General features: G+C 39.0%; 2 protein-coding genes and 2 pseudogenes across 4 annotated transcripts; 2 read left to right on the top strand and 2 right to left on the bottom strand.

Moving 5' to 3' along the window:
• Window positions 1–1,578: 1,578 nt before the first annotated feature.
• On the bottom strand, window positions 1,579–10,352 carry LOC311598443 (glutathione peroxidase 1-like; annotated as a pseudogene). The gene is made up of 2 exons: window positions 10,194–10,352; window positions 1,579–2,346 (listed from the first exon to the last, which is right to left on the bottom strand). The product of its transcript is annotated as a glutathione peroxidase 1-like (transcript).
• A 167-nt stretch (window positions 10,353–10,519) lies between these two features.
• Window positions 10,520–11,455, top strand: LOC311598442 (olfactory receptor 8B8-like; the record flags this gene model as incomplete). The annotated part of the gene is made up of 1 exon (XM_084783486.1): window positions 10,520–11,455. One exon carries the CDS (start codon window positions 10,520–10,522, stop codon window positions 11,453–11,455), a length of 936 nt encoding a protein of 311 aa, XP_084639612.1.
• Window positions 11,456–12,280: 825 nt separating this feature from the next.
• LOC311598440 (X-ray repair cross-complementing protein 5-like) lies at window positions 12,281–17,848 on the top strand (annotated as a pseudogene). Its single transcript has 3 exons — window positions 12,281–12,354; window positions 15,432–16,151; window positions 16,351–17,848. The product of its transcript is annotated as an X-ray repair cross-complementing protein 5-like (transcript).
• A 6,807-nt stretch (window positions 17,849–24,655) lies between these two features.
• On the bottom strand, window positions 24,656–26,354 carry OR10S1 (olfactory receptor family 10 subfamily S member 1; the record flags this gene model as incomplete). Its single annotated transcript, XM_084783484.1, has 2 exons — window positions 24,656–25,620; window positions 26,333–26,354. The coding sequence occupies 2 exons, from the start codon at window positions 26,352–26,354 to the stop codon at window positions 24,656–24,658; spliced, it is 987 nt and encodes a 328-aa protein (XP_084639610.1).

Genomic DNA, 26,354 nt, shown 5'->3' with positions numbered 1-26,354 from the left:
AGGCCCGCCTAGGCCACAAAGAAGACTCTGTTGCAAAAAGCAAATGATGTTGTATTCTGACTTTAAAAATAAAAACAATAAATAAGCTAGACAAATAGCAACAAACAACAAGATAAAGCAGAATAGAAAGAACCACTGTCGTGCACTTTAATGACTGTGTGCTCTATGGATAACCTGGATTCCTTTGTTAAATTTGTGCCATCATTACTAACCTGGAACAAAAGTGTTATTGCATTCTATGACATTTACGAAGAGATAGAAATGTATACCCAATATTAAAAGCCACTCAATTCAATCTTGTTTTAAATTACTTTTTATATTTCTCTCTGTCCTCCTACCCTATGCATGCACATGCGTGTGCACATGCATGCATGCATGGATGTGTGTGTGTGTGTGTATGTGTATGATGGAGGGGGCATACATGCCAGCAAGTATATGGAAGTCTGAGGAATACTCTTAACGGTTGGTTCTGTCCTTATACTGTGTGTTCTGTGTGTAGCCTATGGATCAAACTCAAGGTCTTCAGGTTGAGGGCGAGCACTTTACCTGCTGTTGGACCATATTGATTCCCTCAATCTATTTTATACACAAGGAAGCTTAAAAATGTAAAAAAAATCATTTTTCACATGTTCAAGGACAATAAAAGCAGTTTCACCATTCTTACTAAACAATAATACAATAAACAATGGAGGGTCATTAACTAGCTCTTGCTTACCTCTCCATCCACAGATCTACCTTGAGTTGCCTCATAGGCTTTCATAGTCCTGAATGTGCTCAATGTATTAATGGTATAAAGAAAATTTCTCAGAATCCTGAGAAAAAAAGGCCACACATGGTTTCATGCTTTGAAACCCAGAGACTCTACTTCAGAGAAAACGTGTCCTGACACATCTAGAGATACTGAGAAGACGGAAGCACAGATCGTGGAGGATAACCTAACACACTACGTCATGTATATATAGAGAGACTCGTCTTCTCTAGTTCAGGGTATGGTTTGAATATTACACACTTCTGACACATTTAAACAAATTCCAGAAACATTCAACCTAAGAGTATTATAAGAGCTCTTCCTCTGATTTGTGACTTACATTATTTTTTTCACTGTAGTGAGCCTAAATCCCCCCAAGCCATCACCTTTTTTTCCATAGAGGTTGAAGGGGAATGGTTCAGGAGAGGTGTAAATATATAATCAAAGACAAATCAGCGTGAGGTGATTCTTCAATATACGGATGTAAAGTAAAAAGATCTATCACAGACCACGAACACCAATGAATGATCCAAGGAACACGTGGAGAGTGGCCTGCTTTCTTTCCTTCCTTCCTTCCTTCCTTCTTTCTTTCTCTCTCTCTTTCTTTCTTTCTTTCTTTCTTTCTTTCTTTCTTTCTTTCTTCCTTTCTTTTTGAGAGTGCTTTCCTTTGTTCAGCCATTGTGAAGACTTGAGAAAAGGATGCACACAGGCACAGGACAGTGAGGCAAAGGCCAGTGGGCAAGTGACACTAACAGGAAAATATTCATTAGCTCTCCCTGTAGATGTTCCTACAAAAGAGACTCAGCAAGGCCTATTTTTTTCTTTGACATTCAGCACTTTATTAGCAGAAAGGCATCCGGGATGGACAAAACCTGCGCCCATCTGAGGGGTGGTCCTGAAAAATCACGTGTTTCTCCATGCAAATTTAGAGGAAACACCATCATGGAAGAACCTTCCCCCGCAGAGTGCAGCCAGTGATCACCAAGCCTGGATACCAGGAACGCCTTAGGCTGCTGGGACAGCAAGGCTTCTTTGTCAAGTTTGATGTCGATGGTGCGAAAGCGGCAGCTGTACCTGCGCACCGGAACTCCATCAAGGCCCACCAGGAACTTCTCAAAGTTCCAGGCAATGTCGTTGCGTCACACCAGAGACCAAATGATGTACTTGGGGTCGGTCACGAGCGCAGTGAGCTCGTCACTGGGCACAGGCAAAGCCTCCTGCAGGAAGGTAAAGAGCGGGTGGGCTTTCTCACCACTCAGTTCGCGCTTTTCAAACAATGTAAAGTTGGGTTCGAACCCACCACCGGGTCGAATATACTTGAGGGAATTCAGAATCTCTTCATTCAGATGTCCAAACTGATTGCACCGGAAACCAAGCACTCTCAGGCCACAAGGCCCCAGGCATCTCTGCAGAGTGTTCATCTTGGTATAGTCCCGGGTCGTGATGCCTCAGAGGGACGCGACATTCTTAATGAGCAACACCTTGCCCCGCAGGGAGCCCAAGCTCACAGACTCCCCGCCCACCAGCGGGCACTCAGAGAAGTCATACACGGGGGACTGTGCCACCGCCACGGAGAGCCGAGCAGCACACAGTAGGAGCTAATGAACTAAAAAACAAGCAGAATCCAGACTTGCAAGGGCTATTTGTAACAGAAAGTATCAATACTATTTAAAAAAATTTTTAATCTTATTTTACGTGTATGAGTATTTTGTCTCCATGTGTAGACCAAAGGAGGACATTGTATCACCTGCAACTGGAGCTACAGAGGGTTATGAGATGCTACATGGATGTTAAGAATTAAAACCAGGTGCTCTGGAAGAGCAACCACTTCTCTTGATTGCTGAACAGTCTTTATTGCCCCAAAGTAATCATTACTATTGTGGTAACAAATAATGTAGGGTGACAAAGATAATGGTAGAGCAAAGAACCTGAGGATGGGGGTTGAAAGCTTAGCTGATTAGCTACAGCTTCCATTCAACTGGAGGAAATAGCTCAGCTCTACTATAGGCTAGTACCACTTGGACATTATAAATGATTTTTTTGATATACTATTGTTGATTAAAAAACAAACAAGCAAAACATAACAACTTAATTCCTTTTTCTTTTGCAAAACCAACTTCAGAAATATAGCTATGAAAATATAAGGCAAGACGATGTCTCCAAAAATTACTAATTCTGAAGTATTGGACTCCAATGAGAGTGAAAATGATAAAATTCCAGCCCCAAATTTAAAATAATTATAGTAATGTCATCAAACCCAGAAATGAATTAAAGGAGAATACAAAAGTGGCTAGTGAAATAAGGAAGTCAGTCCAGGGCAGGACAAAGGAGAGGAATTAATTACATTAATAAAGCTTGAGATTTTATTTCAAGCATCAGAATGGCTAAGATTAATAAAACAAATGACCACACTTGCTGGCAGAGACGCATGAAAGGGGTGGGGGACACTTATTCATTGCTTTTGGGAGCACAAACTGGTAAATTCACTATGGAAATCAGTGTGGAGGCTCCTTAAAATGCTGAAAATAGATCCACCACAAGATCTAGATATACCAGTTTTGGACATATAGCCAAAGGACTATACATCTTACAACAATGATACTTGCTTATCCGTGTTCATTGCTGCTATGTTTATAATAACCATAAATTGGACACAGTCTAGATGTCCATACACTGACAAATGGATATTAAAAATATGACACACTTACATAATATAATATTATTCAACTGTTGAGAAAACTTAAATTTGCAGGCATATAGACCAATCTAGAAACAATCATCCTGAGTAAAGTAACCACAACTCAGAAAGACAAACTAGATATTTTCTCTTATACAAGGACGTTAGCTTATATATAGATACATTTGTTTAATTTAGAATAACTACAGAGACTGGGTAGTAGTATTGGACCAGAGGTAGAGAGGAGGGAACCTTTCAAGGAAGGGACAATAGAATGTAGTGTTGTGAAGAGATAAAGGGAAAATTAGAATTGGAGGATTAAATGGGGAGGGGGGTAGGAAGGGTGAGGTTACAAGAGGGAATATGGGTAAACACAAACATATATATATATATATATACATATATATATATATATATATGGAATTTAAATGGGATTAGCATATAATGGAAGTGACAATACCCTGGCTTGATATCTTATACTACCAAATAAAACTCCCAGTACTGGGCGTGAGTTACATCCTTCTTTTTAGCTGTTAGTCCCCACAAACAATGGTGATGCTATTTAGTGGTTTTTTTTTTTCCACAACGTGATGGTTAGATGCTATTACTGAAGATAAAACATATTTACGTTGTAGAATATGACAGAGCTTGTTGACACTCAACTGGAAGCTTCATGCCCACTGGCTGGCATTCATAGCTCTGGATGGTGTTATACACTTTAGCAGAGGAGGAAAGTAATTATCAACCTCACCCAGGTATTAACACAGTGAGCTGTAGTAGGAGGTGGCTGAAAGATATGTCCCTAGTGGAAGAGTCGCATTCATGTTTTGGGAGCGACCAATCACACTTTAAAGTTGAATTTAAGGCTTTGTTCATGAGATAAAATCCATATCTAGCACTGTCAATGAGGCCAAGACCCTGAATTTAGATAGGTCATGAGACCTAGGGAAAAAAAATCTGAAGATGCTTGAGAAACACCATTGGAAACCTGCTGTTTTGTAAGCTTCACAAACATATACAATATACTTATATTTATACATATTCATTCAATTATATGTATTGGAGTTATCTACATAGGAGATATTGCTCACCTTAGAAGCCATAGGTGGCCAGATAAAAATCTCAGTGGCAGATGAAGGATATTTTTCCTTAAGTTTATAATAAAATGTGTCTTGGAGATGGTCAAAACAAAATAAACTTTTGTAATTGTTCTTGTTTGACTATCAGAATTTTGTGGTAAGATTCTATTGTTACATACACCACATACATTGTTAAAAAACACGGAGGAATTAATTTGGTATTGAATAAGACACTTCCTTCCTGCTGGCTTTTTGTAGTACTGGAAGATGCTATATAGGCTTCTGGGGGGGAAGTCATTAACACTCTTCCCAGCGCTGAATAATGTAAATTTCAATAATGACTGGCATGGCAAGATATGTCAATTGGTACAGTAGTGGAATGAATTTTATGGTGGTAACCAATTGTTTTCTGATTGGATTTAAGGTCTGCTTTACAGGAGGAAATTCATTCCTGGCACTATAAATTTAGCCACAAACCCATGGCTGTGAAGGTTTCAGGCCATAGAGATGAATCTACTAATATTATTTTCCTAAATGGGCATAGTAGCAAAGTGACCCCTAAATATACTCTTAGACATAATTGGAGAAGTCTGATTTTACAGTGGGCAGCACTTAATACACAAACTCACAACTCATCAAAATGAAGAGAACAGGTTTATGTGGAGTGCTCTGCCATAAATCGACTATTACAAACCTCTTCTAAAATTCAGGGACCATGTAGAAAGAGAGGGTGGAAAGATAGTGAGAACCAGAGGTTGGGGAGGATGGGGACAAACCAGTGTCCTCTTGATATGATGGGACAGTTATGCTTATTAACTTTCAGCAGCTGTGGTTATTTATACAAGACCTGGACAAGATCAAAGCAGTCAACACTCCAATATGGATATTGGAGGGCTCATAGGTTCCCTTCTATAGCTGAGGAGCAACTGAGAGTTTATGGCTTTTGGGGGAAATGAGAGTTAATTTTCTTTAAGTGTGTGGTCCCTGGTAGTTGCACCATGGCCCAGTGAATAGTCCTGTACTCATGAGTATATGGGTATCACAAATTGGATTTGGTGGGTTATAAGGAAAACAAAATCTGAAAGTTGGGAGGAGATACTTGGATGGATCTTGGAGGAGTTAGGGAGACGACTGGCAAATATTATCAAAATACGTTGTATACATGTATGAAATTCTCAAAGAATTAGTTGAAATATACTAAAGGTAATGGGGATTAGTTTTAAAACCGAAATACTGAAAAATAAAATTTTGGTGATAAAAAGTTTACTAATTCTAATAAAAATCTCAGCGAACAACCATACCAATAGAAGAGACAAGTAAGACAAGATAATATGAATTAGGAGAAGATCTATCATGTATTTTATTTACCATGACTAAGGGTACTTCATTGTAAAGATGCAAGGATGATGGCTTAATACACACAATTCAATAAATGTAATATATTGTGTTAATAGATGCAAGTACAGAAGTCACATGATGACCTCTATAGATGAAGAAAAGGCTACTGACAAAATCAAACATTAAGTGAAACTAGAACAGCTGTCCAACCTTACAACCAGAAAACATAAATCCTACCAATGTGTATAATGTAACTTTTATTTGTAGCCAATTATTTTTATTTTTATTTTTATTTTTTTATTAATTTATTCTTGTTACATCTCAATGGTTATCCCATCCCTTGTATCCTCCCATTCTTCCCTCCCTCCCATTTTCCCCTTATTCCCCTCCCCTATGTCTGTTCCTGAGGGGGATTACCTCCCCTTGTATATGCTCATAGGGTATCAAGTCTCTTCTTGGTAACCTGCTGTCCTTCCTCTGATTGCCACCAGGTCTCCCCCTCCAGGGGACATGGTCAAATGTGAGGCACCAGAGTACGTGAGAAAGTCTTGTTAGATCTCTAAACTTTGTCTACTAAACAAATTGGAATGGTGAATACAAGATCAGCTCTTTGCCTCTAAGTTGGGGAAAGGGAGTCAGTGGTGAGTCAGCCTTTCTTTTTTCTTTTTTCTTCAGGAATTAGAGGAAGCATGGACTAAGAGTGTTAAATAGACACTACACATAAACTCTGTCTCACCTAGACTTGCTTTTCTGGTGAATCAGGTATACAGAAAAGTGGGATAAATCCTTAATCACCAATCTGAAATCTATTTCCTAGCCAAATCTGCTATATTTTAAAGTAGTTAATTCCCTTTCATTCTCCTTTCTTAAAATTTCTAGAATAAGTTATTTTCTTTATAGGACTCTCAATGAGCATGAACTTCTGTGGACCATGCTAAACAAATACATTAGCCACACTATGATTTTAGTATTGACACTACAGACTTCCTTCACAGAAGCAGACTATGTTTGCTAATACTAATTGTCAACTTGCATCTGGACATGTTTTTGAGGGATGTGAGAGATTAGGGTAACTGAGGTGAGAAGACCCACCCTAAATGTGAACATCACCATTCAATGGGCCTTATGTGTAGACTGCATGAAAAGGACAAAGTAAATTGAAGACCAGCCTTAATCATTCTCTGCTTCTTGCTGCTGTGACTTCTCAACCATGGTGGACTATTGTAAGATAATCTCCTCAAATGTAAGCTTAAATAAACCATTCTCATCTAAGTTGTTTCTTGTCAGCGATTTGCACATGTAATTGAGAAAAGCAACTAGTAAACATCCAGACACAAGAGAGGGCTCGAAAAGATTGCCCAGTGTTATATTTGGTCATATACCTACATTCAAACCGAGAAAGAATGTCTTTATGAGACAGTATTTTATCTCAGGACAAACACTGAATATGAATGTGGTAAGGTATTGATATCCTTGCTGTCTGCGTAGAAAGGAGTTCTGGGTTGGGAATATGGCTCATTAGGTAAAGGTGCTTGTTGCCAAGCTTGACGACTTGAGTTAATTTTCTTATGACAAAAAGAGAGAAACAACTGGACGTTGTCATTTGAACTCCAAACGTCAACTGTAGCACACAGATGTCCCCTACAATACATAAATGTAACATAAAAATTTCAAATTGAATTCTTTCCTCTTAAAAAAGATTTATTTATTATTGTGTATACAGTGCTCTGTCTGCATGTACACCTGCAGGCCAGAAGAAGGCATTAGCTACATTATAGATGGTTGTGAGTCACCATGTGGTTTCTGGGAATTGAACTCAGGACCTCTGGAAGAGCAGTCAGTGCTCCTAACCTCAGAGCCATCTCTCCAGCCTCCTTTCTTTCTTTTTTATATTTTTATTTCTACTTTAATTAATTAACCTGACTGTGTCAGATGTGTTAGGAAAAATTGTAATGTCAACTGGTTACCTGAATTGATACTCTACAGAGATTAAGTATTCCACAATTTTTTTTGCCTAAATTGAAAGACTGCATTGACATATGTAAAGCATACACTCTTCCCAATTCTTTTCTGGAATCTGAATATTTTACTAATCAAGATCATTTACTTGCTGTGCACTGCTGTTGTAGAGTGTCTGCTTAGCTCTCCCTCTGGCACACAAATTTATCTTTGTCATTTATTTCAATAAGACACAATATATGTGTGCCATCCCAGTCCCATAAACACTAACATATAAAACATAATTTAGATACTATGCCAAATGCTGGCATGATCATATGGATAATTTAGGCAGTTGTAAATTTGAATTAAAAGGACAATAATAACAGAAAGAAAACCCTCATCTCTCTTAGAATGACTGACCCTAGAAAACTTGTAGACATGAATAACTTTGTTAGAATTCTGGAGTAAAACATACAAGAGTGAATATAGGGAAGAAAGCAGTTCACTTCATCATTATCACATCTTCCCCAGTGCTTGGTTTCTGGATTTCCCCACTGAGCAAATTACAACAAATAGGGCTTCTTGCTCCTCTAACCTTCCAGAGTGAATCCCAGGAGGACCATTTTGCTCTCATTCCAACCAGAACACTAAGGACATAACAGTACCATTGTCTTGTAGCAGCTAGGAAGAAGGAGAGAAAGCAGAGGCTCACATAAACCAGAGTGTAGAACTCAACAGGGTGACTCAATCTTGTTAACTGGTCCATGGACACCATGAGGGCTCCACTGATGTGCCTTTCCCCCACACTAGCAAGTGAGCATCCTTGTGATTTATGTTCAACCTCCATGCCCTCTTACAGTCACATGTACAGCTGTGCAAAGCCTACACACGCATGCTCATCTAGATGGCACCTGTTATAGCATTAAGCGTGACTATTTTGGTTTGGGAGAATATCTATAACCCTTACAACTTCAGGGCATTGCCTTATGGAACACATACAACACAAAGTAGAAGGAAGTCAAGCAATCCTAAGAGGTAGCAATCATAGAATAGTTTATATCTTGTGTGCTTCCATTCATGTAAGTTTTCAGAATGACTGTACGTAGAAATGTAGAGCATATTAGTGGTTTCCCGTGGCCAGGGAGGTGTAGGGACAGAAGCAACAAAGGCACTGCTATTGAATACAACATAAGGTACTATTGTGGTTACAGAAATGTCCAGGCTTAGGGGTTTTAAAAAATAAATAGTAATACTTATCTGCATAAAATTAATGTTTTTATTTATTTTTAAAACCATAATTAATTTGCTGTCTATGATCATAGCTATACATTCATTTTAAATATATTTATCAAATTTTCTGAGCACTTGTTGCAGGTTGACACTGAAAACACATATAAATAACATTATACATATAGAGCTGGTTATACTTAGAAAAATATAAATATACATACATCTATGCATACTATAAAAATCAGTGAAAAAAGATGCATGAATTCGAAGCAGAGTGAGGGAGGATGTATGGGATGGTATGGAGGGAGGAAAGGGAAGGAAGAAATGCAATTATATTTTCATCTCAAAAATGTTAGAAAATTTCTTTTGGAAAATAAACAAAATTTATTCTTCTAAACACATATTTTTCCTTTCCTTCATTTTATGATGATATAGAATAATAAAAAGCTTAAATTTCCACTAACTTCTCTCTTTTAGAACATATTGGGGTTTGATAAATTAAAAAAGAAGTCAGATATGACAAAAGAATTGCTAATAAACAAAATATTTTATAGTATTGCAGAGATTTTTATAGGAGCAGATACTGAAGATAAAGAAAAGATCATCTTGATTTTTATGACTTGTAGTGTGCCGGGATATACATAGAACTATGACATTCTAATAAGCAATTGTCATTATTGAGTAGGCTAAACATGCAGGGTACTGATTTTTGCTTAGCCTCAAAGCCCGAGCTTCAGAGAAAACCCTGGGGGAAGCCTAGGCCTTCCAACTTTTAATCAGGTCCCAAGGATTATCCAACTCATTAAGCCCCTTGGGCCATATTATCATGTGGCTCTTTTGATATTAGTAGGTGGTATTAACTAATTTAGGATTCGAGAGGACACTCTGGGCAAAGCCATCCTAGAAATCACGATCTGCAGCTCCTATTTTCTCAGAGCTTGGAGAAATGAGGGCTCAAGTAGGAAAAACAACAGTTGAACAGATCTGTTTTTCCTCCCTGCATGGTTATTCCCTAAAATTAGTTGAAGCTATTTGCCCTGTATGACGAAAGGGCTGAAGAGTTAGCTTTCTCCTTTCTTGGTGATGTTGTAAAATGGTGAGTGTTCAACTGTATGTAAGGTATTCAGGTATTAGAAGCCTCAGCTAAGGGAGCCAGGGGGCCTTTCATGGCCTTCATCACCTGTCTCCTTGCAATTTCCACTATGATAAGGAGGGAGGTAGACTGGCAAGACAGAAATGGAGCCTCGAAAGTGGAGCAGAAATTCTGCAGAGCAAGAGAGCGGCCATTGGCACGCTGAATAAAATTTTCTTCTGTGCTTCCGTATCCATGCTTGTGCATCCTCTCAATTATATGAAATTTAGACAAATACAAGGGCCAAAAATTTAGGGCTGGCATTCATCTCTCTGTTCAGGCTCTCAGTCTCATCATATGGATTTACTTATGAAAGCCTGGATATTACCTTAATACCTCTCGTTTTCCCGTTCTCACAGCTATGACCTGAGGGGATGGCCTCAGAAAATAATTCTTCCGTGAAGGAGTTCATCCTACTGGGCTTGACACAGCAGCCAGAGCTCCAGCTACCTCTCTTCTTCCTCTTCTTGGGAGTCTATGTGGTCTCCATGGTGGGGAACCTGGGCTTGATTGTTCTGATTGTTTTGAACCCTCACCTGCACACCCCCATGTACTACTTCCTCTTCAACCTTTCCTTCACAGACCTCTGCTACTCCTCTGTCATAACCCCCAAAATGCTGGTGAGTTTTGTGAAGCAGAACATCATCTCTCATGCCGAGTGCATGACTCAGCTTTTTTTCTTTGCCTTCTTTGTCATTGATGAATGTTGTGTTTTGACAGCCATGGCCTATGACAGATATGCTGCCATCTGTAAGCCCCTGCTTTACCAGGTCACCATGTCCCATCAGGTCTGCTTTGTGCTGATGGTGGGTGGGTATACAATGGGGTTTGTGGGTGCCATGTCCCACACAGTGTGCATGCTGAGACTCACCTTCTGTGATGGCAACATCATCAATCACTACATGTGTGACATACCCCCACTCCTGAAGCTCTCCTGCACAAGCACCTCCATCAATGAGCTGGTGGTTTTCATTGTGGTGGGTGTCAGTGTGATAGTTCCCAGTCTCACCATCTTTATTTCATATACCTTGATCCTTTCCAACATCCTCTGCATGCATTCTACAAAGGGCAGGTCCAAGGCCCTCAGCACCTGCAGCTCCCACATGATTGCTGTTTCTCTGTTCTTTGGATCATCATCATTTATATATTTTAAGTCTTCTCCTGTTGGGTCAGTGGATCAAGATAAGGTATCCACCGTGTTCTACACTGTTGTGGTTCCCATGATGAATCCCTTCATCTACAGTTTGAGGAACAAAGATGTTAAAATTGCCCTGAATAAGACTTTGAAAAAAAGGTATTCATGTGAATAGAAGATGTATTGATCTATATAATGAATCTTCGCATGGGCACATACATGATGCATTAAGGTATGCAGGGACAAATCCATCACTGCAAGGAAATGCAAATGATGGATAGAGAAAATTAAATTAATTACATAAACGGTTTCTTAAATACATATAAGGCAAGTAAGACAGAGAGGGAAAAGGTCATTTTTTCTAGCTCCTTTGCAGAAATTACATGCTTTTAAGGAGGAAAAAAAAAAGGGGGGGGGTGATAATAAACCCAGAAATGGCAAGATTGTCTAATTTTGGAGCTGAACTTTTCTTGAGTTCCTGTGTACTGTCATGGTGATAACTGAATTTTAGCCAACCATTTACATGTTCATTGAATAAATTTCTGTTAAGCACTGGTAATTTTGGAGGGTGATTTTCTGGTTTTGAAAAGAACCGAAACATCATGAACTTCTCATTCTGGTTTCTGATGTCTTCTTACTTTATTCTAAAGGACGGCCAATATTTTTTCTCTAATTCTAGTTACTAAGAGAAGGAACCCGGACAACCTCCAGAGCAGCCAGGATAAAGCTACTCGGGGTTGTATATCTTGAGTGTGAGGATGCAAACGTAGTGTGAGGACAAAATAGGTCTCCATTGGGAAGAAGATAAACTGAAAGTGCTTAGCAGTTATTTGTGGAGGAATTGAGGTCCCTCTAATTCATCAGTGCTCTGCATTTCCTCTTCATAATTAAGTGTTAGTTTTCTTTGTCTCAGAATTTTAAATGCGGCAAACGATTCATTAATTAATCAAGAAATATAACCTGAACATTTATTCTGTAACAGGATGATCATAAAATTAAGATGGCGGAGAGAGTGCTGATTATCTGTGGTCTCCAAAGTGTAATTGGTTATAGTAAGGTAGACGCTAGGTCCAGGTGAGCAAGAAAATCTGTCGGAGGGAGGACAGCCAGACAAAGATGTATCTGAATATCCTGGAGGAGTGCCGTGGAGACCCTTCGACAACAGAGACTGTACAGAGACCGACAGTGTGTTCACTTCCTGTTGCCTGGTCGAGACAGGCTGTTCTGGGGAGGGGGATGGGTCGTCTGGATTTGCTGACAGGCCAGGGAGTAAAGCATTATAGGACGATTGAAAACTGGACATTCTCTCAGATGCAGGAACGATTTTGATGCTTATGAGGCATGAGAAATAGATGATTGTGACTCTGTAGTAGTGGGAAGAAAGATAAGCACAGAATAAGTGTTATAGAATAAAATAACTAGGGGGTATGAAAAAATAGTAGTTTATTTTCATTTATTTATGGAAGTGCTAAGGATTGAGCTGAAAGATTTTTAAATGTTAGACAATGTCCTACTACGTCCTGAGGCCCTGATATTTAAAGTTACTAAAAATACAGGTTCTACTAATCACAAAGTGACTTATAGCTTCTTTCCATTTATTTATTTATTTATTTATTTATTTATTTATTTATTTATTTATTCATTTATTTACTCAGGGCCATCTATTATGCAGGATGGCCCTAAGCAATCCTAGCATTTCAACCTCCTAAATAGCCAGAAGTACATCTTCTTCTCTTATTTAGAAAGCCTGGCTGTGTTTATTTATAATCAACTCCACACATTTCAGGAAGCAACATCCTGTAAGGGACATGGGTGTGCCATGACCTACAAGAGGGGTGATATGTCTTTTGCTAATTCTACACGCATGAGAGAAGATGAGTGAGAGACATGTCAACTAAACCAGGAACACAGGACAGGTGGAAATATCCCTACTCTTGTGTTTTTGCTTTCTCTGTACACGTGTCTACACTCAGAGAGACCACTGGATTTGAACCTATATAGTCTGGATTTGAGCCAAGGTCCTACAAGTTAAAACAAGTTATTGGTGTTCTCTTAATATTTATGTTTTCATATTAAATGTTTGTTTAATAGTAATTGCTTTTATGAAAGTGGACACAGGAAAGTCCTGTAATCCCACATTTGACAGGCATTCAGGAAGTCTTTTTTTCTTTTTTCTTTTCTTTTGAAAAGCATCAACTTCTTACTGGGGTTCACAGATTAATTAAAAACATGGACATCTGCTTTCATTTGTTTCTGTCTCCTTTACTTTGGCTCTACCTCCTACTTTCCTCTACATGCTCATTATTTGATTGTCTGTCCTTGCCCTCCTAGTTATTTGTTCTACTTAATCAATATTAACCCCCTTCAAGGCTGAAGGCCCAGAGATAAAAGTAACTGAGATATCTTTCTGTCAACTCTTACAGTGTCTCATTCCAGACTTCCAAAACATGTCTCAAGTCATTTGGACCTAAACTTATACTCACAATGGATTTCAAAATTAATAAACATGCCTCCCATGATGAGATCACCTCCAACTAGAGGTGACCATGAGAATTACGTTGTTCCTGCAAGTGATAAGAAAATTTCCAAGTCTATATTTCAGAACCAGAGCTAAGGTCATTAGTCCACATTTTGACCAACATTGCTTAATTATGCAAAAGTAACTTTTGAACAATATCTTCCTCTGTCACTACTGCAAAGATAGGCTCAAATATCTAATTTCCATTTCCCCAAATATCCACTCTAACCAACCAGTTTCCCTGCCTTTTAATGGTTAGTTTTACTTGCTTTCTTGTAATGACTGAATAGATCAGATATACTGACTGTCCAGAGTTAGGACTCTTGCCTTGGACTTGGGTTGCATAAGCCTCTCATCATAAAAGAATATTTAGATATAGGCCTCTGGCCAGTGATAAGATAAAATGAGGTCTTTAGCCTGGTTTAAACTGACTGGTGTTCTTTTAAGGATAGCAAACAAGAGCTGGGGAGATGGCTCCATAGGGACTTCCAAAGGGATACCAAAGGGATTTCTGGACAAGTGTGAAGACCTGAATTTGAATCTCCTAAAAACCTATGTGAAGCTGGACATTGTAGCAAGCATCTATAATCTCAGGGCTCCTATGATGAGATATAAGGGAGACAATCCTTGAATGCTTCTGGACCAGTGCAACAGCAGTAGTAACCAACAAACAGACCTTGTCTTTACAAAGGTAGAAAGATGACCAAAGTCTCTGGTAGTTTTCATTTTTGACCTCCATACTTGTGCTATGGGACATGTGTGTTCACACTCACACATTCACACAGCAAACATGGTACACATGCATACACGGAAAAATTCAAAACATTTTTAGTAGAACCAGAAACAAGATAAATATGTCAACTCTCTCTACTTCTTTTCAATACAGCATTTAAGTCTCTGCTAGAGCAATAAGACAGCCTCAGATCAAAGACATACAAATAGAAAAATAAGAAATCATAATCTTCTTATTTGTAGGCAATATGAGTGTACACATAAGAAACAAAAAACTAAAGACTCAACAAAAAAACCTCAGCGCTGATAAACAAAGTATCATGATACAAATTTAACACATAACAAGTAGCCTTTCTATATTCTAACAACAAACATACTAAGAAGTAAATCAGGGTAATAATTTCATTTACAAAAGTCTCAGAGATATCTTGGAATAAATCCAATGAAAGAAGATAAATACTTGTACAAGGGAATGTTAAGACACTGAAAAAAGTGATGAAGACTCCAGAAAATGGAAGGACTGCACATTCATGATTTGCCACAATTAATATTGTGAAAATGGCTATCCTACCAAAGCAATCTACAGATTTAGTGCAATCTCTTTCACAAATAAAAATAATCTTAAATTTTATATGGAAACACAAAGGCACAGAATAGCATAAGTAATTCCAAATAATAAAAATAGTGCGTTATGCTACCCGATTCCAAGTTACTCCACAGAGGTATGGAACTGAAAGCAACATGGCATTGGCATCAAAACAGAACAGACATGTTAATAAATGTAATAGAACTGAGGACCATATATAAGTTCACATATCCACAACCACTCCATTTTTTTTGAGAGTGAGGCTAACAACACATATTAGAGGAATAATAAAACATAACATCAACAAATATTCAGGCCTATAACCAGCAATGTGGCACGGTCCAGTAATAAGGCAGCTGTCGTGCTATGTATGGATGTGGACTTTGCCATGTATTACTCCTTTCCTGGGGAAGAATCTCCATTTGAACAAGCAATGAAAGTGATGACCATGTTTTTCCAATGGCAGGCATTTTCAGAGAGCAAGGATGAGAGTGCTTTAGTCCCCTTTGATACAGATGGCACTGATAATGCCCTTGCTGGTGAGGACCAGTATCAGAGCATCACAGTGCACAGACAACTGATGCTACCAGACTTTGATTTGCTGGTGGACATTGCAAGCAAAATCCAGCCAAGCTCTTGACAAGCTGACATCCTGGATGCACTAATTGTGTGCATGGATTTGATTCAGTGTGAAACCATAGGAAAGAAGTTTGGGACGAAGCATATTGAAATCTTCACTGACCTCAGCAGCCCATTCAGCCAAGATCAACTGGATATTATCATTTGTAATATCCCTGCATCTCCCTGCAGTTCTTTCTGCCTTTTCCAATCAGCAAGAATGATGCGACTGGAAACAAAGAAGATGGCACCTCCAGCTTGGACCACCACGTACCGTCTTTCCCTCAAAAAGGAATTACTAAGCAGCTGAAGGAAGATGTCCTCATGGTGAAAAGGGTGATGGTGTCTTTGGAAGGCGAAGATGGACTGGATGAAATTTATTCTTTTACTAAGAGCTTACGGCAGCTGTGTGTCTTTAAGAAGAGACTTGATACCCTATGAACATATACAGGGGGTGGTAATCCCCCTCAAAAACAGTCATAGGGGAAGGGAATAAGGGGAAAATGGGAGGGAGGGAAGAATGGGAAGATACAAGGGATGGGATAACCATTGAGATGTAACAAGAATAAATTAATAAAGGAGAAAAAAATGTTGAATTCATGAGAAAAAAAAAAAGAAGAAGATTGAGAGGCTGTCCACATCCTGGCACTGCCAACAGACCATCAACCCCAACTTGTTTATAAAAATTGTAGCCTTTAAATCGATTGTACAGGAGACAGTTACAAAGATTTGGATAGTTGTGGATGCAAGAACCCTAAAGGAGGAAGATGTACAAAAAGAAACTGTTTATTGCTTAAATGACGATGACAAAACTGAAGTTTCCAAAGAGGACACTATTCAAGGGTTCCGCTATGGAAGCGATATAGTTCATTTTTCTAAAGTGGATGAAGAACAAATGAAATATAAATTGGAGGGGAAGTGCTTCTCTGTTTTGGGATTTTGTAGATCATTTCAGGTTCATAGAAGGTTCTTCATGGGATATCAAGTTCTAAAGGTCTTTGCAGCAGAAGATGAGGAGGCAGGAGCTGTTGCACTCTCTTCCTTCCTTCATGCTTTGGATGAATTAAGCATAGTCCCCCGTCGTCCGATACTCTTATGACAAAAGAGCTAATCCTCAAGTTGGTGTGAACTTTCCTTATATTAAGGATGCCTATGAGTGTTTAGTTTATGTGCAGCTGCCTTTCATGGAAGACTTGCGGCAATACATGTTTTCGTTGCTGAAAAACAGTAAGAAATGCACTCCCACAGAGGCACAGGTGTGTACTTTTGATCATCTATGGGCTTGGTAAAGAAAAACGAGGAAGACGACATCATTGAAGACTTGTTTCCAACCTCCCAAATTCCAAATCCTGAATTTTAGAGATGGTTTCAGTGTCTGCTGCACAGGGCCCTAGGTCCCCAGGAGCTGCTGCCTACAATTCCGCAGTACATTTTGAGTACGCTGAATCGCCGCTGCTGAGATGAGAGCAAAATGCGAGGGTCCTCTCTCTCAAATAAAGATCATTTTTGCCTGACAGAAGCAGTTAAGAAGAAGGACCAAACAACCCATCAGGACGTTGTTGTCAAGATAATCAGGAAGAGGGGCCCACTGCTAAAAAATGCAAGACTGAGAAAAAAGGAGGTCACACGAGTGTCTCCAGCCTGGCTGAAGGGAATTTCACCAAGGTTAGAAGTCTGAATCGTGTTCAAAACTTCCATACAATAGTGAGACAGAAGACTGGCAGCTTTGAGGAAGTGTGTCTCCAGTTAATAAGGCACATTGAACAGTTTTTGAATACAAATGAAACAGGACATCAAAGCTTTCAGGGAGGAAGCCACTCAGTTTTCAGAAGAGCAGCACTTCAAGAGTTTCCTGGAAGCCCTTTGAGAGAAAGTGGAAATTAAACAATTAAATCATTTCTGGGAAGTTGTTGTTCAGGATGATGTTCCTTTGATCTCTAAAAATACAGGCCCTGGAAGCTCTGTCACAATTGAGGAAGCCACAAAGTTTCTGGCCCCCAAAGACAAAGCAAAATAAGATGCAACGGGACTCAAAGAAGGTGGCGATGTGGATGACTTAGTGGACATGATCTATACCATGGACATTCAGGGAATCTATGAGTGCCATTTCCATGTTGCTGAGCGTTCTGCTTGAGCATCCTGGAGGCCGTGCAGAGGGGACCTGAGGCTCTTGCCATCATCCTAGCAGACAACTTGAGAGCAAAGCACCCCAAGTCTCTATCGACTGACCATAAACACAAACATATATTAGAAGGAATAACCTAGACTTTATCTAAATTTATAAAGAGTCATTATTTTCTGAAAAAAATTCAAACAAAGCTTTGTTTCTCAGCTGCCACAAAACTCAGAATGGCAAGCATGAAAAACAAAATCAATGGCAATAAATGGATGTGAGAGAAAGGGAACACTTATTCATGGAGGGTGTGAAAACTCATGCAGATACTACAGCAATCAGTATTGATCTATCATATAATGTAGCTATCCCATTCTGGGGCATGTACCCAGAGGACTCTCTTTCTTACTACAATATTCATTGCTACTCCATTCATAAGTGCCAGAAAAAGGAGAAAGCATAGATATCTACCAACTGATAAATGGGTAATGAAAACATGGTAGATTGGTAGAACGGAATAGTATTCAACTGTTAAGAAAACTCTTAGAAATAGTCATGAGTGAGGTAACCCCATGTGGCATGTTATTACGTATTTGAATCCTTGGATATGTGCATTTACATTGGAGTATGTATGGAGGTAGGAGTCATGTGACTAGGCTTTGGTGAATTGAGAAAGAGAGGGAGCACAGGATGGAAAAAGGGGGAAAGGAGAATAGTGGAATATGAAGGACTGGGTATGGAGGGCAATAGGAGGACAGGATGGAAGTAGGGTTATCAGGAGGAATAGCTAACCCTGGGGACGTTTGAGAAAATCATGTAGAAACTTTCCACTTGAGAAGCTTCCTAAACATATTATGGACGTATGTAAAAATAGTTTAAGTAACCCTGCAATGGGGAAACAATGTTCCTCCTAGTTATTATAGGCCATGGACTAGCACAGTGCTGGTATGGACTACCTCTTTTGGAGTTGTTGGAATACTGCTATTGTGCTGTACTGTAGAATACTAAATACTTCCCTCTATCACCGTTGCTATTATCTACTTTCCAGAACCTGATGATGGAGCCTATTGCTGAAGAAGACACCACATACTTAAGGCATGAAACGTGGAGAAATTAGCCTGGTTCAGAGCCAGAAGCTTTGTTTCTACTGGCTAGTTTTTATAATGCAAGAAGTTACTGCACTATTGGAGGCAAACATTAGTTATCAGTACTACCCAGCTACAAACCAAGAACTACAGTAATGCTTGGTCTTGTGGAATATACTACAACAGGTGAGTTGTGGCAAGAGTATTATAGGAGAAGCCAGTCGTTTCCTGATTTGATTTATAGCCTTTCCCACAAGTTGGAACTTATGCCTGACACTCTTATCAGAGCTAAGAACCTGTGGCTGGCTAAGTTTTCCACTATGGAAGGTGATATTGCTATAATTCTGACAAATAAACAAATAACTAGAGGTAGAGGATGAGTACAATCAACCAGCATTTTCAGGACACAACAGGGCTGCTGCACTTATAAATTAATATAGGTCATATCAAAATATACAAGACTTACAAGGTAGAAATAACCCAGCATGGACAGTTTGTGTGTGTGTGTGGGGGGGGGGGCGGGGCATGAAGTTGAAATTCTGCACTAGCTGAGGAGCTATTGATAATTGATGGCTCCTTGGGGATTCAGTTTTCTTCAAGAATTTGGATTCTAAGAGACTACCCACAATCCAGTATTGGCCCTGCAATTCATACACATACTGGGTGTGCTGAGTGTATTAAATGAGAGGAAAAAAAGAACATATGAAATATGGAAAATTAATGATGAGAAGATGGGTAAAAAATTAGAGTGGACTTTACTTAAAAAAAATAAACAAGTAAAACCACATATTAAAAACAAATTAAAAGTAAAAATACAAAAATGTACCACTTTAAGTTGAACAACTTTTTGGAGACAAAATCTGTTATAAAAACATAAAACTTAAACAAGACTATTTTGTCTCAATGTACTAAGAATATGAGAGTAAATATAATGTACTATAAATGTCAAAAGGAGACCCAAACCAAAGCAAACAATAACAGAACAACGATTAATGTGGGAATAGGAATAGGACTTGTAGGGAGGAAGTGTGTGTTGTAGATGGGAAAAGAGATTAGAGGAAGGAGATTATAATAACTACAGCACTGGGACAAAATCAATGAACATTTGAAAGTAAACATACATGATGACTGAAATAGTAGGAGGATTCTGGGGACATTGCTTGCTGGATAGAGGTGTTTACCATTCTAAATGATCACCACTCAGAATATAGAATTTGAAGATCCTGGGGTGTTGGTCCTGCCTCTGGTAGTTATGTAATATTGGTCAAGTACTAACTTCTGTGGGAACCTGAGACTTCTCATATGTAAAATCAATTGATGACTTTCTTTCTGTGCTTGATGACAATATGGCTTGTTCATAGCAAAAAACAGAGTGAAAACATTCGGCTAATATGCTTTATGAATGGTTAAAATTAAATACATTTTTTCATTTGTTTTCTTTTTAAAATAACACTTTAAAAAACTGTATCTTGGCAGCTGGCATAGGTCTTGCCCTGAGGATGCAAGAGCTGGTGAGCTTGTCTTTCCCTGATGACATGGGAGTAGGCCCTGATCCAGGGCTTTGAGTGAACCGCATCCCAGCATACTCCATGTATGACCTGCTGGAAAACATGAAGGGGCTGGACCTGCAGATTCAAAGATTAAGAATCTCCTTGACACACAGCAACAACGGGATATCCGACAGCAGTCCCAGTGAGTAGCCGGTAATGACAGTGTAGGCCTCAAACCAGACCCATGACTCATAGCAATAAACATACGAAAGTAAACATATGTGTACAAAAGGCTATACTGCATGATGCACTACAGCTTCTGTGACAAGATTTTTTGTTTGTTTGTTTGTTTTATTTTACTTGGGGGAGGCGAGGGATTTTGGCACATGACATGTAAATCTAGACATTCAATAAAAGTAAAAAAACAAACAAACAAACAAACAAAAACCCAAAAAATACATCTTGTTGTAGGAATTGGATGTTTACTTCCTTTGAGCTAATGCTTAATGATATTAGGCCATCAAGTATCTGTTTAATTAAATAAATATGTTCATGTAAATTAAGCCTAATATTAATTATTTTTTTTGGTTGAGATATCTTAACATCGAAGGAAATGCATGAAGTTAAAGTAGCAACATTAATAAGTTGTGACGTTTATTCCATGAAACCACACCCACATTCCAGAATTATCATTGTAGTAACTAATGTTAATCTATGTATAAAATTTGTTTTTAAATTTTATTTTATCTTATTTCCAGAAAAAGTTATAAAAACCTAATATACCCAGAATTCATAACAAATGAAATTTAAAAGCTATTGATTAGGTTTAGAGGGCATTGGATATAGCATAGTAAATGAAAGGTGAATTCAAAGGCAAATCTAGGACATTAAGTTTGGAAAATGAAAATAAAAACAGCATCAGCATCAGCAACAGACCCCACATTATAAGTCAAAAGCAAATGGAGGCGTAGCACTTGTGCATCTCTGCAGAACGTCTCTTTGACTTTGGAATTACCCAAGCAAAAATGCGGGTGCAAGACTGAAAACAGTTTTTAAAGCTTGAATGCACTAAGATGTCTCAATGTTGAGAGGCATAACCCCAACAGCTGCCAAACAAACTTAGTTATCCCCCAACAGATGGATGGATGGATGATGAAAATCTGCCACGTATGCAGAATGGAATACTATTCAACTTCAAAGAAGAATGGAATAACAGTGTTGACCCTTTTATCTCAAAGGCAATCTCCTTTCATTAAAAGCTGGCTCAAAATTTTTGCGTTTGACCCCAACATTATACATTTAATAATATACGTGTTATAATGTTATCTCATCATAGCTTCTTTACAGATTATATTCTTCTTTTTTTACAATGTTTTGGATTTTCTTTATTTTACATGGAAAAATATTAGTAATAAGTACCTGAATCAGAACTGGCATAAATGCAGACTGGATGTAAGATTGACCCAAACTTCCATGGAAAGGAATATTTTCAAAGAAATGGTATTTTTTTTCCAGTCACAATGCTGCCAGCTAAGATTGGGAGCACAGTTATTTCTAGATCTTCACACACTTAATGAGTAGCTTGAAAACAGTGACCATTGGCATATTCATCAATGGGGCAATTACTAGCATCCTGATTTCCTTCGTATGCTCTGCCTTCCAGCATACTGTAAAATTCTAAATATGAACTGTTTAGCATGAGTCAGGATACCAATCAATCCTACTTTAGAGAAATGTTATTTTGCTTCCCCCCCCCCATGTCTCTGGATAGCCAATGTCAAGAATGTTTAGTCACTCTTTTCTCTAAAGGATTTATTTATTATATATACAGTATTCTGACTGCACATATACCTACACACCAGAAAAGGACACCAGATTTCATTATAGATGGTTTTGATCCCTGATAAGGTGGCTTGGAATTGAACTCAAGTCCTCTGGGAGAGTAGCCACTGTTCTTAACCTCTAAACCATCTCCTCAGCCCCGTTCGCCCACTCTTACAGGAAAATCTTTCCTGCTAACTGTCCTAGGGAATGTTTTTTCTTGTTTGTTTGTGTTTATTATTGTTTTAGCTCCTGTTCATTTGACAGATGTTCTAATACCATAGAGAAGGGTCAATCACTTACCAACTTTGTTTTAGGGAGGTAGGTAAAATGATCAACTTAAAGTTATCCTCATTTTGAATAGTCTTTTAAATTTTTTATTAATACAAATTAAATATCTAATTATTTATAGTCACAATTTAATTATAGTTACAGGAGCATAATACATTTTACTATGCTTCTAAAATATCATAATAAAATACAGAATTTGAAAGAAAAATTTCCATTTCCCTAAACAATTAGCAAACCTATATTGCTATTTGGCAACTTTACTATGAAGAACACACTTGCATCTTGTTTTATTTGTCCATGCTGAGTACATGATAGATCATGTATTTCACTGAATATTTTGTTGAGTAGTTGTTTTTTGGACACTACCTTAAGGAAATGTATTTGATAGTGGATTATAGTTACTGCATTATTCAAGGTTTTCTGGAAGAGAACAGATAGAGTGAATACACATTAAAATGGGTTTTATTAGATTGGCTTCTAAGGTATATTTTCTGTAGTTCAACAATGGCTGACTCACACTTGGGAAGGTGAAGAATTCTGTGGATGCTCAGTTCATGAGGCTGGAGGTCTCAGCAGACTCAATCTGTTTCTGTAGGCTTGGGAAATTCTTTTTAAAATTAAGTTGATTAATTTTTTCAGTCACTTTACACCTCAATTGTAGCCCCCTCGGTCCATTCCTTCTGGCTCCATCCTTCCTACCTCTCCCCCATATTCTCCCTACCTGGTTTGGAAGAGTCTTAAAGAGATGCTGATGTTTAGGCTACTTTGGACGCCTGAAGAGTCTAGTTCTAATGTCTGTGAAGGAAGGTAGCATTTACAACAACAGAGTAGATAAGCTTGCCAGCAAGTGTGAAGGCAAGCAAGCAAAAATCAATACCTCCACTCCCATTTCTAGGTTCTTTCATCTGGGCTGCCACTGAAAGGTGCTGTCCAGAAGTGAATCATTTTACTTCCTATAATCTGATCAATAAAATCCTCCATGGTATACCTGTCATCTTTTGACCTCGTTGACTCCAGTTAAGCTGATGACCAATATTATTTACCATAGTTGCTATTCTCTTTCTAATACATATTCAATTACTCATAATCCTAAATAAACCTGTAATAACGTCCTTGAATTTCTAAGACCTTTATACATTAAAACAAATTTCACCCTCTTATGTTTATTGTATTGTATTAGTTTGTTACCATGGTCGTTCTACAGGTTACTTCCATTTGCTTTAGAATATAGCATAAGGAGTGGTTTGTTTGGCTGTGGCTGTTCCTACAGAAGAACAGCATAATTGAAGTGATAAAGTGCTGCGGGTACAATGTGCTTTGCTTAACAGTTAAGGCACATTTATCTAAAGGTTACAATCAGTCACATGTCCTGGAAGACACCAGAGTTCCTCCCCCCCATTGCAAATTACTTTAAACAGAATCGTGATGGATTTGTCACCTCATTATCTAGAAAATTTTGTTCTGGTTGTTCACCAATGAAAAACTTGCCAGCTATCTCATTTAGACCTCATAAAATTCCATGCAGAAATTATTTTTTAACTTTTTTTTCTTAAACTGAATCTACAGGTATAAAATCTCACAAAATTTTTGATCTGTTGATTAGGGAATTCCGTTTCGGATCTGGGTATATCTCAATCCTATGTCTGCAATTTCATCTTGTGAGTATGGTTTTAGGTATCTGTACCTGGAATGCAAAAAGATAAGGGCATGACTTTCTAAGTGATGTTCGGCAAGCCACATTTCTTACTGGAGTTTTATGTTTATTGTGGTAAAACTTAGTCTGTTCTCGTAAGCCAGGTGATAAACAATAACAATTTGGACTTGTACTTTTGCCTAAAGAACTCATAACAGATAAAAAGTCAATATAATTACTTTACAAAAATACTAAAACAAATAAGCATTTGAACAATATTTTACATACCCTTGAGCTTAAGTGTTGGAAATACTTGAAAAAGTCACATCTGTAGCCTGCAGTTTCTTAATGAAGGTTTTGTTATGGAGACTCTGTTGCAAACCAAAGAGAAGAGCTTGTGACCCAGCTGACACTCAGCACTTTCCTCCTTAAGGTAGGACTTGAGTGGTTGTCTTCCTGGCAGGCAAGGACCACAGCTGCAGCTCAGGTTAGGGGGCTGGGCTGCCTGATGGAGGCTCTCTGGAGCCACACACCAACCTTCTCAGGGCCCGCTTGACTTCCTTGTTCCTCAGTGTGTAGATGAAAGGATTGAGCATCGGGGTGACTATCGTGTAAAAGACGGCTGGAGCTCCTGCCCCCGCGCCGGTGGAGCTTGGCTGTAGGTAGATGCAGACTGGGGGCATGTAGTACAGGAGCACCACTGTGAGGTGTGCCGTGCAAGTAGAGAAGGCTCGCTGCCTTCCCTCCGCTGTGCGAATGCGCAGCACTGCAGCCACAATGAAGACGTAAGAGATGATGATGAGGACGAGGCAGCCTGCAGCCACCACACCAATGTTTGCAAGCATGACAAGCTCGTTGACGGTGGTGTCTGCACAGGCCAGCTTCAGGACGGGAGGGATGTCACAGAAGAAGTAGGCGATATGCCGGGGACCACAGTACAGCAGGCGGAAGGTTAGGGAAGTGTGAATTGCGGAGTGCACAGCACCTATGGCCCAAGTGCTCCCAGCCAGCCCTGCACACATCTGCCTGTTCATGGCCACTGGGTAGTGCAGGGGCTGACAGATAGCCAGGTAACGGTCATAAGCCATGACTGTATATAGAAAGCACTCAGTGCTGGCCAGGAAGTGGAAGCAATAAAGTTGTATAGCACAGCCCTGGAAGGAGATCACCTTCCCATCAAAAGTCAGCAGGCCTGCCATGACCTTGGGCACTGTTACTGTAGACAGGCATGCATCCAGGAAGGAGAGGTGGCCCAGGAAGTGGTACATGGGGGAGCGGAGTTGAGGATCAGAGCCCACAGTCAGGAGAATGAGGAGATTGCCAGTCACGGTGATGCTGTAGATGAGGAGAAAGAGGAGAAAGAAGAGGCCAGGGTGTTCTGCTGTGTACATCAGACCCTCCAGGAAGAAGTGGCTCACCGTTGTCTGGTTGACATACTCCATCTTCACACTCCCTGTTCAATAAGGCCGACTGTAGGAGGGTGAAGAGCCGACCTCTTTCTTCAAATGTTGCTATTGTTCGGTGCATCCGATCTTGGCCTTGTCTCATAAGCTAAAAAGATTGACAGGTTCAATTCAACTTCCTTCTATACTTGTGTTTTCACATTATCTTTTCTTGCAAAAAAATGAAGTTTTGAAGGCATGACCTGCAGACTTGGGTATATAATGGACTGAAAGTGTTGTGTGGTGAAATGAGGTTTCTGAATTAATTATGTAAGCAGAGTATACATTCTGATGTCATGAGAAAGTGACTTTGGCATATGCTTCACAATGGTGATGCTCTGCTGTGCTTTACGAGCACCAGCTACACATTTAATTGCTGTTTATTATCTGGACTTGCCTGGAACCAGAGGGGATATTACATCAGCCAGGAACACATCCTCCCACCCATTTCTCACTCCAAGGGAATTCTTTGGTATTTTAGGCACCCACAACCCTCAAGAGAATAACAAGGAAGCCCCCTGAGACCCAAACTATTTGTCTTGAGTACAAGATGGTCTCCCCGTAGCACTTTTCTTACACTTTTGGGAGTTGCGCTACCATGTCTTTCTTGGTATTCTTTTCTCCTAGTTCAGAATTTAGCTTTCAGAGTTCTTTTGGATACATTCCATCCTGTACATTAGAGCCTGTATTATGTGAAAACCTCCCTCCCTGACTTTCACCTACAATGTCTTCGTTTTCCACACAT

This window comes from Acomys minous (genome assembly GCF_964271855.1).
Source record: "Acomys minous genome assembly, chromosome: 5".
NCBI classification, from domain to species: Eukaryota; Metazoa; Chordata; class Mammalia; order Rodentia; family Muridae; genus Acomys; species Acomys minous.
Note: the sequence above shows the minus strand (reverse complement) of the source record. Positions and strands in the feature narration are given on the sequence as shown.